This window comes from Dipodomys spectabilis, unplaced genomic scaffold (assembly GCF_019054845.1).
Source record: "Dipodomys spectabilis isolate Male_0828 unplaced genomic scaffold, ASM1905484v1 ptg000019l, whole genome shotgun sequence".
In the NCBI taxonomy this organism is placed as follows: domain Eukaryota; kingdom Metazoa; phylum Chordata; class Mammalia; order Rodentia; family Heteromyidae; genus Dipodomys; species Dipodomys spectabilis.
In genome coordinates, this window is record NW_024870696.1 from 5107946 (window position 1) to 5125312 (window position 17367).

The window sequence follows — 17367 nt, forward strand, 5'->3', positions numbered from 1 at the left end:
AGGCAAAATGAACCCCAAGATAGGACTCAAATGTCTTTTTTTCTTTCTTGCTATTGTTTCTAACACACACACACACACACAAACACACACACACACACACACACACACACAGTGAATATTTTGTTACTTTGTATGTCCCTCCCCCATGGTATAACCCCTGTTTTCACTGTATTTGTTGGTAAAATTTGGGGAAGGGAAGGGAACAAACAAATTGTTTAAATAGGGTTACAGGTGGACCAATTGCAACAATGAGATGTACAATGTGCTATGTAGAAAAATGAACTTTACAACTTTGGTGGGGTGAGTGGAGGAAGGGGGGTCAGGGTAGTCCTGGAAATGGGAGGGCAGGGATGGTAAGGGAAAAACAAAGGAGGAGGCAATAATGATTGATAAGAAATGTACTCATTACCTTGCTCACGTAATTGTAATTCCTCTGCATGGTATTTTCACAGTAAAGAAACTTACTAAAAAAAAAAGAAATCTCCCAATATAATAATTGCCCCATTACCAATAGTATTTTCTTCATTTCTAAGTTAAATGGAAAGCTTTCCTAAAACAAAATCTACTTAAAATATCAAATGTGTTTTTCATACAGTTTACTACTTTATCTTAATAGTTTTGAAAGGAAAAAAATACACTGTAAAAATTATGACTTGTAACCGGGTGCCTGTGGATCATGCCTATAATCCGAGTTAGTCAGGAGGCTGAGATCTGAGGATCACCATTCAAAGCCTGCTTGGGCAGAAAAGTCTGTGAGACTCTTATCTCCAATAAACCATTAGAGAACCGGAAGTTGTTCTGTAGCTCAAGCAGTAGAGTGCTCGCCTTGAGCTGAAGAGCTGAGGAACAGTGCCCAGGCCCAGAGGTTCAAGCCCCACAACTCACACACACACACACACACACATACACACACACACACACACACACACACACACACACACATGTATGACTTAATTTTCAATTTCACACTAGTGGATTTTTTTTTAATTGTGAAAATACTGTACAGAGGGGTTACAATTAAACGAGCAAGGTAATGAGTACATTTCTTATCAAGCATTATTGCCTCCTCCTTTGTTTTTCCCCTACCATCCCTGCCCTCCTGTCTCCACCACTACACTGATGTTTTTAACAGGATATTATAACAAAATATACAATTTCATTCTTCAGGAAATTAAATATTAAAATTAAAAGAAATCCATCGTCTAGAGTGGAGCATAAAATTTCTAACACAATGAATAAAAATCAGTTAAATACAGCATATCACATTAGAACAAAAAAGCTAATATTAAATGTTTCAATGTTTAATTATTCTCAGAGATGTTATATCAGAAATAATAAATTATTGTTCTCATATTAATACAAGTGACACTTTATGTTAAGAGCATTTGGACAGCCCAATGTGGACAAGATCAGAAATCTGAATTATGAAAATTGGTTTCTAATTCATACCTCACCGTCTCTAAACATTACCTGCCTCCAAACATTCTTTTACCAATTTGTCCATGTGACATAAAGTAAAAATTAAACACATTAATTAATTAAATTACTGTGCAATCATATAGTTTGGGTTTAGCTAACAAAACATTTCTTAGTTTTAAATGATATTAATTTATTATATTATATGTACCTCTATATACAATATCAGAAATTAAATATATATTCAGCCTATAGATAAATAAATGATGACTTCTTAGTACCAAAGGAGCTTCTCCACCCCACAGCATCACAAAAGCCTTTAACTTAGCAAGGGTAGCATTCATCTGAGTTTCAACATTATAAGTGAATTTTGCTTCTCATTAAACTTAGGATAAATGTGATTATGTTACCATATGTATGTGTGTTTGTGTGTGTGTGTGTGTAGTGAGTTTTTTAGTTAATTAAGCTATTTGTGTGTTTTAGTCATTGTGGTCTCATGCTTGTAATCCTACTTACTTAAAAGGGCTGCCCTTACTTAAAAGGGCTGTCTAAGGGCAGCTCAGGCAGAAAATGTTCACAAGACCCAGTCTCAACTGGTTAGCTGATGTGGTGCTTTGTTGCCTAAACCACATGGGAGGCTAAAATTTGGAGTATTATAGATCCAGGCATTTCCCCTTGATGCTCTCAGCAGAAAATTCTGCAAAATTAAATTTCAACATAAAGTAGCTATGGATGGCATCACATGTTTATTTTTTTAAATTTTATTGCAAACTATGTACAGAGGGGTTATAGTTATCAAAACATTGAGATTCCACCTCACCTCACTTAGAATGGCCATTATCAGGAAGATTAGTAATAACAGATGTTGGCAGGGATGGTGCCAAAAGAGAACACTACTACACTGTTGGTGGGAATGTAAACTTGTTCAACCACAAAAGTCTAAACATAGAGATTTCCTGTGTTCCAGCAAGCCCACTCCTGGGCATTAACCCAGATGGCTACAAACTAAGCCACACTAAAGTTACCAACACAATCATGTTCATTGGAGAATTGTTTGCCATAGCTAAGATATGGAATCAACTCATATGCCCCTAAGTGGAAGAATGGATGAAGAAGATGTGGCATATGTGCAGAATGTAATAATATGCTTCCGTTGCTTTCATAACTCATGAAAGATAAGGACTAGATTCATTTTCTGCATGTGAATATCCAATTTTCATAGCACCACCAGATTTTATTCATGATATAAAACATCAAAAGACTAACAAATAAAATGCCATATTTTAATTCAGACGATATATTTGAAAGAAATTAATATATTTTCATACTAATACTGAGCAAATTAGGAATTGAAAGAAAGTGCATCAGTGTAATAATACGTATATGTAATAGGTTAACAGTAAAGCTGAATGGAAAAAAAATTGAAAGCTTTCTATAATAGATCTGAAGCAAGATAAAGATATGTATTCACACTGAACATTGTAGCCAGAGAAATCAGGCAAGAAAAAGTAATAATGATTATCCAAATTAGAAATAAGAAAGATAAGTTGTCATTAAATGAACCAAACTAAGGTTTCATTTCAGGGTCTGTTGTTGTTTGAACCATTTTTCCAGTGCCTTTTGCTTTTAAGTTGCATCTTAGACTTCAGGGTTTTTGTTGTTGATTTTTGTTCTTTTAACCCAGAGTTGGTCTGCATTCTTATTCACCTAAACTAAGACTACTGATACACATCATCATGCTTAAATAAGAGTTTTCATTATGTTTTTTGTCCAGACTAGCCTAAAAACAGTAACGTCTGATCTCTCATTTTAGTTAGGGTCAAACCAGAATCCTCTTGATCTTTCCCTCTCAAGTAGCTGAGATTACAGTCACAAGCTACCATATTGACTCAACGTGATCATATAGAGATGATCTCCCAGACTTCATCAAATACTGTCAGTATTGATAAATAAATTCATCATATTTACAAAATAGAAATAAATATTAAAAATCTTTAGTATTTCAACATGCAAAGAGAAAATCACTTATAACAGAAATCAGGATCACAGTCTTGGAAAAATGCTGTCTTTTCTATCAAGGTGGGTTCATAAAAGTTCCCGTTTTGGTCTTGTAGCTGGGACCTTGTTGATTATTCTAAGACAATTCCAACAAGTATAGAATGCAGCAGAGGGTATGAGTAATTAAGACATCCCATCCTCTTTAAACTGGCCAACCCTAGCAGACTATGAACCTGAGGTTGGCCAATTCAAGCAGAGAGGCAATGCCTGCTGCTTTAGGGATAAAAAAGGAGCAACCCACCTGTTCCCTGTGTTTGCTTGCTGGGATTTCAGCTAATGTTGCATGTTTCAGTGCAAAAGTAAAGTTTGTCTTACAGAGTTCCTTCCAATCATTGACCTTATTCCTACATGACACCCCAACAGCTCCAGCCATCTCTGATCACATATGGGATCATCCAGGGTCTTTCATATCACCTAGCAAAATCTTGGAATCTCATCCTTAGCAGGAGATGCATCCTGCTGTCCTGTTGCAGGAAGCCTCCAGATCAAGGGAAAGCAGTATCCCATGGTGGATGACAAGGGATTCAGAACCAAAGGTAAATCCACAGTGCAATAAATGGGCCCAAGTAAAGAGACCTAGAGAAAGGTGCCCAGACTAAAACTACATCAACCAGGTAACTTCATGCAAGTCCACGCCAGGAAACATTGAGCTCTGAAATACGGTCTTGCTGTGTGTGTGTGTGTGTGTGTGTGTGTGTGTGTGTGTGTGTGTGTGTGTGTGTGTAACTAAGATGCATTCTAGATAAGTAGCAAGAACAAAATTCTGATCCACAGTTTTTTGTTTTTGTGTTTTTTACTCCCAGATTAGAAGAATAAAACATTGGAAAAGAATGAAAAACAAAAATCTAGGGATGTGTGAGAACCCCTAGTAAAGGGAGTTGAGTACAATAGAGGTATACAATAGGGAATTGAGTACACAGGAAAAGTTCCTTATGGAAACCTGGCAAAAATGAGAGTAAGAATTAAAAGACTATGGAAACAACAAAAAGGAAAGCTACTGAAACTCCCTTTGATATTCCCATTAGTCCATTTGGAAGAATGTTAAACTTGGCATAGAGGATTTCCTTGCTGCTAGTATCTTTTTTTCACGTTTCTGTTTGTACAGAAATATGGATGTTACTCCTCATTGTGTTCATTTTATGCTGCTATTTGGAGCTCAAACAGGTCTGTCTGTTCTTCAAGAGAACAAATATCTTGATTCCATTCCTAGGGCCCAGGCAGAAAAGCTCAAAGTGAACAGATGCAATGGGGAAGGGCAGCACAGCAAAAAAAGCTAAGTTGCTTTAGACTACTGACTCCTGTCACTGGGACCTCAAGTCCAAACCCTAGGATTTTAACAACTCATGTCTATGTACTCCTCCTCTCAAAAAGTAAAAACTGGTCGAGAAGAGATTTATTAAATGTGGCAGCCATTTTAAGATAGCACTTTCAGGAGACAGCCATTGAAGTTGGGGAGAAATTGAGGGCAGAAGTGAGAAGGTAAACATAGTTAAAATACTCCCAACACAATTTCAGATTTGGTGAGAATTAGTACTAGATAATCAAACAGTTGTTTGTTAGATTGCTCCACTGAGTCCTTGGTATAACAAGAATTATTGATTCCTGGGAGGTGTTCAGATCCTTCTGAATTCCAAGGAATCTTGGAATAATTAGTATATGTCACCAGGTTACAATCACATAACAAAAGGTAGGAACATGACTGACAGATTTTAGGAAACTCAGATTCTCTGATTCTGAGAATCTCAGAACCCCTTAGACTCAGAACCCCTTAGACTGATAAGGCTTAGATCTCAGAGAAACTCCTTTCTAGAGCATACTTAAGGTTATTTGTTATGATTCCTCCAAGATGATACAGGGAAATAGGCATAATGGGTATTCAGCAGTAGATGTGGCTAAATATTCAGTAGTGGATGTGACTAAATTATATAATGTAGAATTGGGGCAATTTCCTAATAACTGATCTGAGTAAAATTCTGAGTTATTTGCACTTAACCAGACTTTAAAGATGTTAAAAGGAAAGGAGGGCTTGGTGCTCATGGCTCACACATGTAATTCTATCTATTCATAAGGCTGAGATTTAGAATTGTGGTTGAAGCCAGCTGGGGCAGGAAAGTCCTTGAAACTCATATCTACGGCTGGAAATGTATTGTGTCTCAAATGGTAGAGCATCAGCCTTGAGCACAAAAGCTCGGAGACAACACTTAAAGTCATGATCAGAAACAGCATCACAAAAACAGTAAAAGGAAAGGATGGGACAATGTATTTGGACTCTAAATATACATTCATATATATATATATAAAACTGATTATATAGTATATAATATATACACTGACAGATTAGATTTTTAAAAATATTCTTTTGAGGAAATTGCAATAGTTCATGTCCCCAGGGCATCAGTGAGGGGACTCTCTTGAAGTACAAGAAAATAGTCTGGCTGATGAAGCCTTTGAGAAGGTGGCACTTCACCTAGAGATACAAGTAGTTCATCTACTGCACAAGATCCACCCTAGCTCCTGTATTCTTTCAGGAAGGGGCTCCAGTCTGGGAAATGGCACCTCCTACAATCAATAAGGAAAACTAGCTATTCCCAAATGTGAGGAAAATACTCGATATCAAGTTTTTATATACCTAATAAAGTTTTAGTATAAACTTATCAGGACCACAAGCTATGTGTGATATTATTCTCAGAACATATTTGTCCCCAGGGATATGTAGTTGACTAAATCAGGTGGCAGAAGGTTGTTTAATCTGTGAAATAGGCCTTGAAGTAACTGCCTCCAGGAAGAACCCAGTTTAAGACCTTTTCATAGCAGTCACAGAGGCAATCTCCATTATCTGGACTGGCCTTCTAGACACCTGTTTCAAAACAAAAGTTCAGTATCTCCTCATCCCTATCATCCCTCAAGGCCACAAAGACTGCTGGCCCAGACTCCACATCTTGAGTTCTCCCTATGCCAATACAAGTCAAAAGATGACATCTGATCAAGACTTGAAAGAAAAGGACACTCTCGATGGTTTGTGAGGGACCTTATCAAGTGTTGCTCACCAATGTAAGGCAGCTTATACTACGGAAAAAGAATGGGCTTGCTAACTGGTGTAAACTGAGTCTTTGAAGGAAGACAGTGGTCTGTGTCATCCAGTCCTGGATTTACCTAATGACTTTCAAACAACTGATAAGGTTATCACTCTTTCTTTCACCAGTGGATCTCTCTTAAGCCCATTATTATTTACAAGATTTCCTCCTAACTGTCCAATTCAATACTCCCTAATAAGCTTAAGGTCCCAGAAGGTGATTATCCATCCTGATAAGGAAAAGAGTAATGTGGGATAGTCAACTAACAATAATTAGTGGCATAACAGGAATAAACATAGACACATGAGGAACAATGTAATCCCCTGGTCATATTTATAATTCCTTACTCTATGAGGTTCCTTTTGTGTTTAGTTATTACAGGCTAGGTATTATTCTTACTGGTATTCCACTCAGACAATAACATTTTGTTTACAATTAATGGAGCTCACTATCATAAAACCCTGTTAGTTCTTCTAACTCTGAAGACAATAATTTGGAGGTCATTGTAGTAGGGGTAAAATATTTAAGACAAGTCATGGCTGTTGAAACAAATGTTGAAGCAGCTGCCTTTTGGAATAATTAAAATATTCTGTTTGCATTTTAAATAAAAGTAGTTCATACGCATGTGTGGTGTGCTAAGCACCCGGATTGTCCCTTTCCTCTGTGATGGGCCATAGAGCCTACTGTCCTAGCATGCGTGATTATCCCTCTTTCAAGATAAGAGGCTCAGAGTCACAAATACTGAAGGACAGTGCTCACTGCTTCCTATGGTTTATTAATCCTGCCTTAGTCAATTAAGTCACCAATACTTAACTCTAACTTCACCTCTTGCCTCTACTTGTTACCACCTTGCCTACAGAGGCGATAACAATTAGAGTTCATGAGAAATTGGGTACTATGAAAGACAGTCTTTTGAGGAGTCGGGAATTCATCTACTCTCGCCATTGTTAGAACTAATATTTGGTGGTACTGTGGGAGACTTTAGCTTGAGACTTTCCTGGTCAAATGGAGCATAACCTATACTATGGTTATCTCTTTCACCCTGTTAGTTCAAAAATTAAAGTTCTTGTCAAATAAGAAAGTGCCTCCCATAACTAACATATTTGTCAATTACACCAGGGGAATAGTAAAGGTAATTGCAGGACAATTAAGTCCTACTAGCAATATGGCATGGAAAAATCAGATGTCTCCTGATAGGATTCTGGCAGGAAAAGAGGGAGTAGGTATCTTGATTGCAGGTCGGAGTTTGTACCTTCATTTCCCCAAATGCAGCCCAAGATAGGACTATCAACTAAAAATTCAGAGGTAAATGAATCCCTCAGTAGGTGACTAGAAAATGGAAGAAATGCAGTTGAATTCAATTCTCATGTCTTTCATTGTTATAATTGGGATAACATCTTTAATTAGATGCTATGGGACTAATTCATAGAATCATAGAGACTGCCCCATCCAAATTTCTGTATCATACCAATTGTGAAATACAGCTGAGATAGAGAATAAAATCATGCTAAGAGACTTTGAAGAATAGAACTTTTTTTAATGGTGGAGGGCAGTCTTTTCTGTCAAAGTAGGTTGCTTAAAAGTTCTTACAATGGGAAGTGGCACTGTAGCTCAAGTGGTAGAGCGCTCGCCTTGAGCTGAAGAGTTGAGGGACAGTGCCCAGGCCCAGAGTTCAAGCCCTATGACCAAAAAAAAAAAAAAAACAATAAAACCTTCTTTTAAAAAAAGTTCTTACAATACCTGGTGGCTTGTCTCTTGTTGATTATTCTGCTAAGACAACATCAGGAAGTAAAAGTAATAAAGGTTTTGAGTAATTACGACATCCTACCCAGTTCAAAGTTGCTGGTTGTGAGCTGATTTTGAACCTGAGCTTAGCCAATTCAAGCAGAGGGGCAGGGCCTGCTGCTTTATGGATCAAAGGGAGCAGCTGAACTGTTCTGGGTTCTTCCTTGAGGGATTTTCAGCTAATGGCATACCCTTCTGTGCAGAAGGAAAGTTTGCCTTGCTGACTTCCTTTGAATTTGGTGTTCTTATACCCCAGCATCCAGAACTATAACCACAAATCCAATGTTCAATGATATGAATAATTAAAATAACTACAAATCAATCTCCCTAAAGGGCAGAAGTTATTTATAATGACAATTGCAAAATACCTGAGAAAACTTACACGGGACGCATTTGTAAAGTTATCCTATGTTTATGGATTTGCAGGATACATAGTAAAATGGCTATAGTATATACATGCTTAGTGAAATCCCAACAAGCCATGAGTTATTTTCTTCACAAATCAGAATAAAAATAATCACAAAATTTACATGGACCCACAAACAAAAAATAGGCAAAGCAGATGTGCAATTAATAAATGGAAATATTTTATATCTTGATTTCAAAATATACTAGAAATCTGTTATATTCAATATCATGACATTCACATAAATCAAACAGACCTAATGTAATAGAATAGAGAATCTAGATATTTCTAGATTCACACATACCCAACAAACTGATGCTTGCTAATTTTTAAATGATGATTATTGGTCAAGAGATTTTGTCTGTTTACATAAGGCTTTAATGTCTATCATGACTAAAGAGACTAGAATATTAGGAGTGTTATATCCTCAAGTAGACAGAATCTCAATCATTAATTGTTTTTAGTAGACATAAAAGTTGGTCTTTTTAAGGTCCTGTGCTTAGGTTCAAAATATGATAAATCTGGTTTGCTTAACCAGAGTCCTACAGAGTTTTCAGTCATGACCCCATAGAATTTTCAGTTTCAGTCTTCAGGAGCATTGGCAGTATAGACCTAAACATTCTAGAAGATTCCATCACTGGAATTTCTTTTTATTAGTATACCTAATTTGAAACCTTCCATATATTTATATTCAAAATAAGAAAAATATCTACAATGCAAAGACTAATTGTATATCTATGGCAGCTCAAGCTAATAATATCACTTTAGTCTATATGATTAAAAACAACATTACTTCAGGTTTTTCTGTTCTTGGAGAAGCAGGTAAGAACTTATAGCAATTTTCATCCTTGAAATCTGCTCTGAATTGATTGAAATGCACCAAGGAACAGTAATCACAGACGCTTGGTGTCATTCATTATTCTCTCTGCTGTTTTCTATTTTTGTTTGTTGATAAGGCCCTTTTTCTAGCATGTGTTTGGCATTTTTAATTATTTAATTATACATTAATAAATTATTATAATTCTATACATTTATCATATACAATCTGAGCTTGAGATCTGTGTATGTAATAAGAAATCACTAAACCAAGCTAATTGAAATATGAATTACCTCCATATTTTGTCAATTCTGAGATAAGAATATGTGAAACCTACTCTTAATCACATTAAATTATAGAAAGCATTAAGTATATCCAGAAGTAGCACAATAACTACCCCAGAGTACTCTTCCTGCATAACTAAAACATTGTGAAATTAATTGTCATATCTGTTACATTCTTCCCAGGATCCAGAAAAGACCATACTACTCTCTACTTCTATGAGTTCAATGTATTCAATATTATATTTTTATCAAAATATTTCTTAAAAAGGCTGAAATCTTTTAACTTCATAATCTGTTGTTACCTTTATACATATAATTTGGTATTTGTCTATGCAATTTGAAAGTTAGGCATGTATAATATGTTTTTACCAAATCTTACATAGTTTCACCATACTGTAGATAGTTTTAATTCTTATTTCTATTTTTTCTTCTTTGTCAGTCTTGGGCTTGAATTTGGGGCTTGGGCACTGTCTCTGAGCTCTTTTGCTCAAGGCTAGTGCTCTACCACTCTAGCTATAACATCACTTTTGGTTTTCTGGTGGTTAAATGGAGGTGAGAGTCTCACTGACTTTCCTGCCCAGGCTGGCTTCGAACTTCCATCCTCAGATCTTAGTTTCCTGAGTAGCTAGGTTTACAGGCATGAGCCACCAGTACCCAGCTCTATTTTTAATTCTAATTTTTATTCTTAAATCAAAATTTATGACATAAATATCATCAATCTTTTTCTAATTTTTAGAAATTATTTTATACTATCATTAATTTGGTGCTTTCTAAAATGTAAACTATTAAAGCCTTACTGGAGAGTTCTAAAACTAAGAAAAAAAATACTAAAAATCAAACACAAACCTTTCTAAAAGTTCAAAAAGTATAAAAGTAAAAAAAAATTCATTGGCAGCGCAAAGTTGATCGAAATATGATTATAAAATAACATGTTCACTGAGAGTAAGCAATCATAAGAAGCATGTTAATGTAAAGAGGGTATGGAATGTATGTTGCTTCCCAAGTAAAATTTAGCACCATTGAAAAGTTTTAAGGAGCATGAGAGATACCAGATACCAGATAATGAAGTATTTATTGTATTGAAAATTCAGGAGCTTTCTCTTGTAAATGGCTAATACCAAAAAAGTCAGTTAAACTCTACTGCCTCTACTCTAGATCAGTACACAGTAAAATATTGAATACACAGTAATAAAGAATACAGAAATGTCCATTTGCAGGAATACTAAAAAGAAACTATAGGACAAGATTTTTAATAAGGTTTGTGGTCAATGATGAAAATGCTATAGTAAATTATATGACTTACCAGATTCTTCAAAGTCAATGTTGTAGGCTTTCCATGTTTCAGTTATTCGAAGAAGATTCTCTTCCATGGCTTGAATGTCCATGGAGGGGCAGTTGCATTCCGGAAACTTGGGGCCACATTGGCACCAGCAATCGTTGTCCTTACAGATAAACTCTCCCTCTGAATTACAAGCGATGTAGCTCAATGCTGCTTGCACAAAACGTTCCTGAAGGTAGTCTGGAAGGAGCACTTGAAGCCCTTGGAAAATAAGCAAACCAGTTAATTTTACTTTGTTAAAGAAAAAGCAAAGTTTACTTTTGTGACACTCAGAAAAACAAAACAAAACACAAAGACACTATGTTAAAAATGAGTTTTACAACTTGGTTGGGGGGGGAGTGGGGTGGTGGGGAGGGTAGGGATGGTAGGGGAAAAACAAAGGAGGTGGTAAAGGAGGTAACAATGCTCAATAGGAAACATACTCAATACTTTACTCATGCAACTGTAACACCTCTGTACATTATTTTGCAATAAAAAAACATAAAAGGGAGAAAAACACAGTAACTGGTATATTAACTTAGAGTCTGTGCATATTCTACAACTTTCAAAGTTATCTAGTTATCTCAAATTTATGTATTGAACTGTAAATAATACCTGTCTATTCCTTTGAAAATGTACTTGTTTGATTTCCATAAAATGATTTCAAATGGTTTTCAGTTCTTATTTGAAGTAATTTTTCATATTTTCATTACTTTCAGATAATCTACCTTTATCAAAGCAGTTAAAATAATATAAAGGCAGAAAGGAAGTATGAGCTTGTATATGTTTGTAAAATGTATTTCAGGGCAACAAAGATACAAAACTTATGTGGCTCATTTGTTTAACATTGATCTGTGAGACTGCAAGTTTGACAAAGTTCCTTCTGTAAGGTCCGCTCCTGGATGGCTAGCAGACTCCACCCTCCTCGCAGCAAAGTCTCTACCTAGTACCTGCGTTACCTAGGCAACTGGGACACCTGGAAGAGGTCACATCTGCATTCGCTGAGGTCACATCTGAATTTGATGTGGCCACACCTTTCTCTGCCCATACCCTAGATAAGGCCTTAGCCCAGGCCCAGAGGCTCTCTCTTGCTGTTCTTTTCTAGCTCTGATCTCTCTCTGCTCTTTTCTAGCTCTTTCCTCTCTCTTTCCTCTCTTTCCCAGCTCTCTCTCATTCCCAGGCCTTTCCTAGCCAGGTGGAGTGCCAACCTTGCCTGGTCCCAGCAGGTCTACTGAATAAACCTACCCCTTACCTGAATACCATGTGAGTGCTGCTGTTCTTACTCAGCTACCTCTTTTTAAAAACTAACATAAATGGTGCCTTGAAGAGTGCAATGCAGGCTGGGTCCCAGGGACCCCCCTCTAGGTTCCCTCTCAAAGGCTAGCCAAAGTAGGCTTGGTCTATTTGTTCAGGCTTTCTTTGCATTCTTTCAGAAATTCGCCATCTTGAATTCGCCATCTTGGCCACGTGGTAGGTTAAGGGTTTGGCCCTATCTGACCCTTAACCTTCCACCAAGCTTACTACTCCATCCATCTATTCTAAGGTGCCTTGCTAACAAGCTGCTCTTTTCACAGGCTCTGGTAACTGAGGCCCAACCATCTGATGTGCTTTGTTAGCAAAGATGTCTAAACGTTGTCAAAATTTTAGGTTTTGAGTTTTGCCTTTTTTGTTTTGTGTTGTGTATTCTACTACTGACTACATGGTTCTAAAATACTGGGCATATATATGCTAAAATTCTCATCACATCTAATGAGTTTTGTCATTGCAGAATATTCGTTGGTCAGTTCTTGATAAGGAGCAGGTAAGTTCTACTTATTCTACTTGATCTCCTTGTAGCTTTAATTGGAAATAATAAAGAGCTTATGCGGCAAAGATTTCAGTTCAAAGCCAGCCTGGGCTGAAAAATCCCTAACACTCCATCTCCCAACTAACCTGCAAAGAGCCAGGCTGGAAACATGGCTCAAGACTCTTATCTCTAACCAGCCAAACTCTGCAAGTGGTACTATAACTCAAAGTGGTTCAGTGCTAGCCTTGAGCAGAAGTGCTCAGGGACAGTGCCCAGGCCTTGAGTTCAAACCTCCTTGAATACCAACTGGGACAAGCCATCCCAGCAACGAGCACCTAGACTCAGCCAGTCTGGGGAACAAGGGAACCTGGAGAGGAGTAAGAGGAGATGATGTCACATCAGCAACTTTGTGCCTACCCTTTCAAAATTAACCAGAGCCGGGAGGTCAGTGGAAGTAAGAAGCCTGCCCATCCAATGTCTTAACCTGTCTACCTATTAACTGAACAGGAATTTATATTCTTGCCTTTGTCACTTGACTCCTCTACCTAGTAGCCAGATGTCAGAAGTAGCTAGGGATGTTTCTACCAACATTTTCAGCCCCAAGTCCTTCCTCTTGCCACTTATTTGCTCTCTAGTATTTTTTTTCCAGCCCCTCACTGCTCATGAGACTTCTCCAGACTTCATCTAAGGACTCATGCCACCAAGGGACAGCTGCTGCTCACTGCCTTCTCTGGGAGGGGACCAAATTCCAGCCTTTTACCCCTATTGTCGACGCCCCTTGTCAGCAGGAAGTAGCCAGAGAAAATCCTCACCATATTTCATGATTATTAAAAGGCTGGAATGTAAGGTCCGCTCCTGGATGGCTAGCAGACTCCACCCTCTTTGCAGCAAAGTCTCCATCCAGTACCTGCGTTACCTAGGCAACTGGGACACCTGGAAGAGGTCACATCTGCATCAGCTGAGGTCACATCTGAATTTGATGTGGCCACACCTTTCTCCGCCCATACCCTAGAGGCCCGAAGGCTCTCTCTTGCTGTTCTTTTCTAGCTCTGCTCTCTCTCTGCTCTTTTCTAGCTCTTTCCTCTCTCTTTCCTCTCTTTGCCAGCTCTCTCACTGCTCTATTCTAGCTCTCTCTGCTACCTCTCTCTTGCTGCTCTTTTCTAGCTCTCTCTGCTTTCTCTCTGCTCTAGCTCTTTCCTCTTTCTTTCCTCTCTTTCCCAGCCACATGGAGTGCCAACCTTGCCTGGTCCCAGCAGGTCTACTGAATAAACCTACCCCTTACCTGAATACCACGTGAGTACTGCTGTTCTTACTTTGCTACCTCTTTTTAAAAACCTAACACCTTCCTCTTCAGAAAATAATAAAAAATGAAAAATATGCCAGGATCTGATGGCTCATGCCTGCAATCTCTAGCTTTTCCTTAGGGAGAGAAATGAGAAATGGTGGTTCAAAGCCAGTCCATGAGATTCTTTCTCCAAAAAGCTACTCAGAAAAAGCCAAAAGTGACTCTATGGCTCAATTGGTAGAGTGTTAGCCTTGACCAAAAAAGCTCAAGGACAACTCCCAGATCCTGAGTTTATACCTTAAGAGTGGCACACATAGGAAAAAAAAAGCAATAAAACTAATTATATGGGTTTTAGCACTTACTATATTTCAATATATGCAGTTTCATTTGTAGAACTTCTTACCAGGAAGAAAACTTAGTATAAAGCCAAATATTCTGTCCCATCAGATAATAAAACATAAAAATAATGAAAATTTTGGCCAACACCAAGTTATTGAACAACAAATTGCATTTTGGCAAATGTTTTGTGATTTAGTTGTATCAAGAAAGAATCTATTTCTTGCCCATTGACTTGTTATGTAGGAGGCTGTGCATATATTAATATTCAGGAAATATTTGACTTTGTAAGTACATTACTTTTCCAATGTCATCTTTTAGGTAATTCTCCCATACAGAACTGAGAAAAGGTATTAATTTGTATCTTATCTCCAGCAAATAAGATATTTATTGAACATCTGCCATTAGGAGGTAATTGACAGGAAGTTTTCAAATAAGAAAATTGCTATCATGTATTATAGGATTCTACTTGATAAGAATAAGAGCACATATAGGTAACTAAGTTATATTATCTACAGAAAAGATAAAAAATCATTGAATCTAAAAACAGGATTTCAATATTATTTGAAACATGGATAATTTTTTGGGGGGGTCTGGTCATGCGGTCTGAACTCTGGGCCTGGGCGCTGTCCCTCAGCTCTTCATCTCAAGGCTAGTGCTCTACCACTTAAGCCACAGCACCACTTTCTGGCTTTTTTTTCTTTTTGCTTATGTGATGCTAAGGAATCGAACCCAGGGCCTCATGCATGCAAGGCAAGCACTCTACCACTGAGCCACCTTCCCAACCCAAAACATGGATAATTTTTAACATTGAAAAATTACCTGTGCATTTCAAAGCATGGTGCATTTGCAGATTTTTAAACTAGTATTTGTTTGATGCACACTGAGAGGCTAAAACAATAGAATTACTGAGTTATTTAGAAAATGAAAAGTTGCAGTCATATTTTTAGGACTCCTATAACAAGATGAATTGTGTAGAATTAATTTTTTGTGTAACTGACTTTCAAGCATGGAGTACTCAAAAGAGGCACTTTTTAGAAGTAGAATGTATAAAAAAAAAAGATATGAAAAGTTCATGAAGAGGATTCAAAAAATCTAAACTAAGGAAATGATGGTAGAAAGTTAATTTAGGTGATAGGAGAAGTAGAAGAACCTACTAGACAATTCTTCACTTGACACACTACAGATGAAATATGTCAGATACCATAGGATCACCAAAGAGAAAGGAAGCTATGTCTTTAGGTGTCAAGTGCTCTGTATCTCAGAAGTACTGCACACTTTAACCATATACATTCAGAGCAAGAAATAGATTCAAGGGCCTTTTCTAATGGCCTCAGTAACAATGACCAATATGTTCCAATATGTTAAAATATCAAAGGCAGGTATTAGTGTATGCAAAGCAAATATTTGAAACCTATTGATATATTTCAAATGTATATTTTCATAAAAAGAAATTTATAGAACTAATTTAACACTTAGAAATCAGGAAATAACTTTTTAGATTACAACTTTCAGCCTACAAAAATTATAATGCTTTTGTAGAAAAAACAAATAATGAGGAAGTAATTAGGAGAGTAATAAATTATGGCAAGAAATGAGATACATTTCAGACAAAACATATCTGTATATATACACACACATATACAGACATGGAAGAACTATACTAGAAATAAAGATGGCAGGTTATTTATAGACCAATTAAACACTTTTTTTATTCTCTGACAAGCTCACCCACATAAGAAATAACTGGCTTGTATTGGGACAAATTGAACTCCTTTGCAGACAGTGTTGTTAGTGTTACCCAGAGCAGTATTTTAAAAATTTCCCAAAATAGGAGAGTAGAAATAGTGACCACACTGTCATTAGGGAACATGAAATTATAGTGTAAAAGCTACTGTGATAATATGATATGATTATATAAAGGCAACTGTGGAGAAGAGAGGCTGTGAGGAAGGGTAGAGGGAAAGCAGAGTGAATACAAGGATAAGTACTAAATTAGCACACTATATATGCATAGGTAGCCTAATCAGTTCCACTAAAAACCATTACAAATGCATTCAAATGGCTTCTAAAGAAAGGTTAATGGAGATGAGGGGAGACATGATCAAAGAACATTATAGACAGTTATGTTGCTGTCATAATGAAAACTTTTATATATATATAACATCTTCTAATATTTTTTAAAAGGCAGAATGTGAAGTAGCACTAATTCTACATGCTGAGAAGCATGAAGTAAAAGACGGATGTTTAATTTGTTGAAAACAGGACTGGTTTTTTGGTTTTGTTTTTTGTTTATTTTTTAAAGAAAACAGTCAAAGCAAGTAAAATTGCTGGGTGTCATCTAAAGGGAAGAAATGACTATGTGCTGTGGGCTTTGGGAGTGAGTTTATTAATGAATATCTTTGGTTTTATAATTGAACTTAGTAAAAAATAAAAAAAACATATTGAAGTGCCTATGACAGAGCTAATTAACTCCTCAGGTGTGTTAGTCATCCAGCTGAGCTACAAACCCAATAAGCAAACAAAAATAAGAGTGAAGCAACAAAAAACCCTTCACTAATACTGAAACATAAAATAGATGAAGAAATTATTGGGAAAATAGCAAACTCTGAAGGAATAAAAAAATTAATATCTTGGATTTACTTAAAAATTAATATTTGAAATATACACCAATGTATGGACTAATAAAAAAACAATGTAAAGTTTGTTACTATAAACTAGGGTTTATAGTTAGAAATACAATTTAACTCAAATTTCAATCAAAATGAGTAACAGCCAACTTTAGAACAATCTCTGGAAAGC

General features: G+C 36.7%; 1 protein-coding gene across 2 annotated transcripts in view; it reads right to left on the reverse strand.

The window, feature by feature from the left end:
• Nucleotides 1-17367, reverse strand: part of Brinp3 (BMP/retinoic acid inducible neural specific 3) — a 424144-nt gene that overhangs the window by 132209 nt on the left and 274568 nt on the right. For both annotated transcript variants that reach the window (XM_042674472.1, XM_042674473.1), the window contains one exon: nt 11144-11380. In XM_042674472.1, the coding sequence (XP_042530406.1) occupies nt 11144-11380 (237 nt within the window). The remainder of the gene's footprint in view (nt 1-11143; nt 11381-17367) is intronic.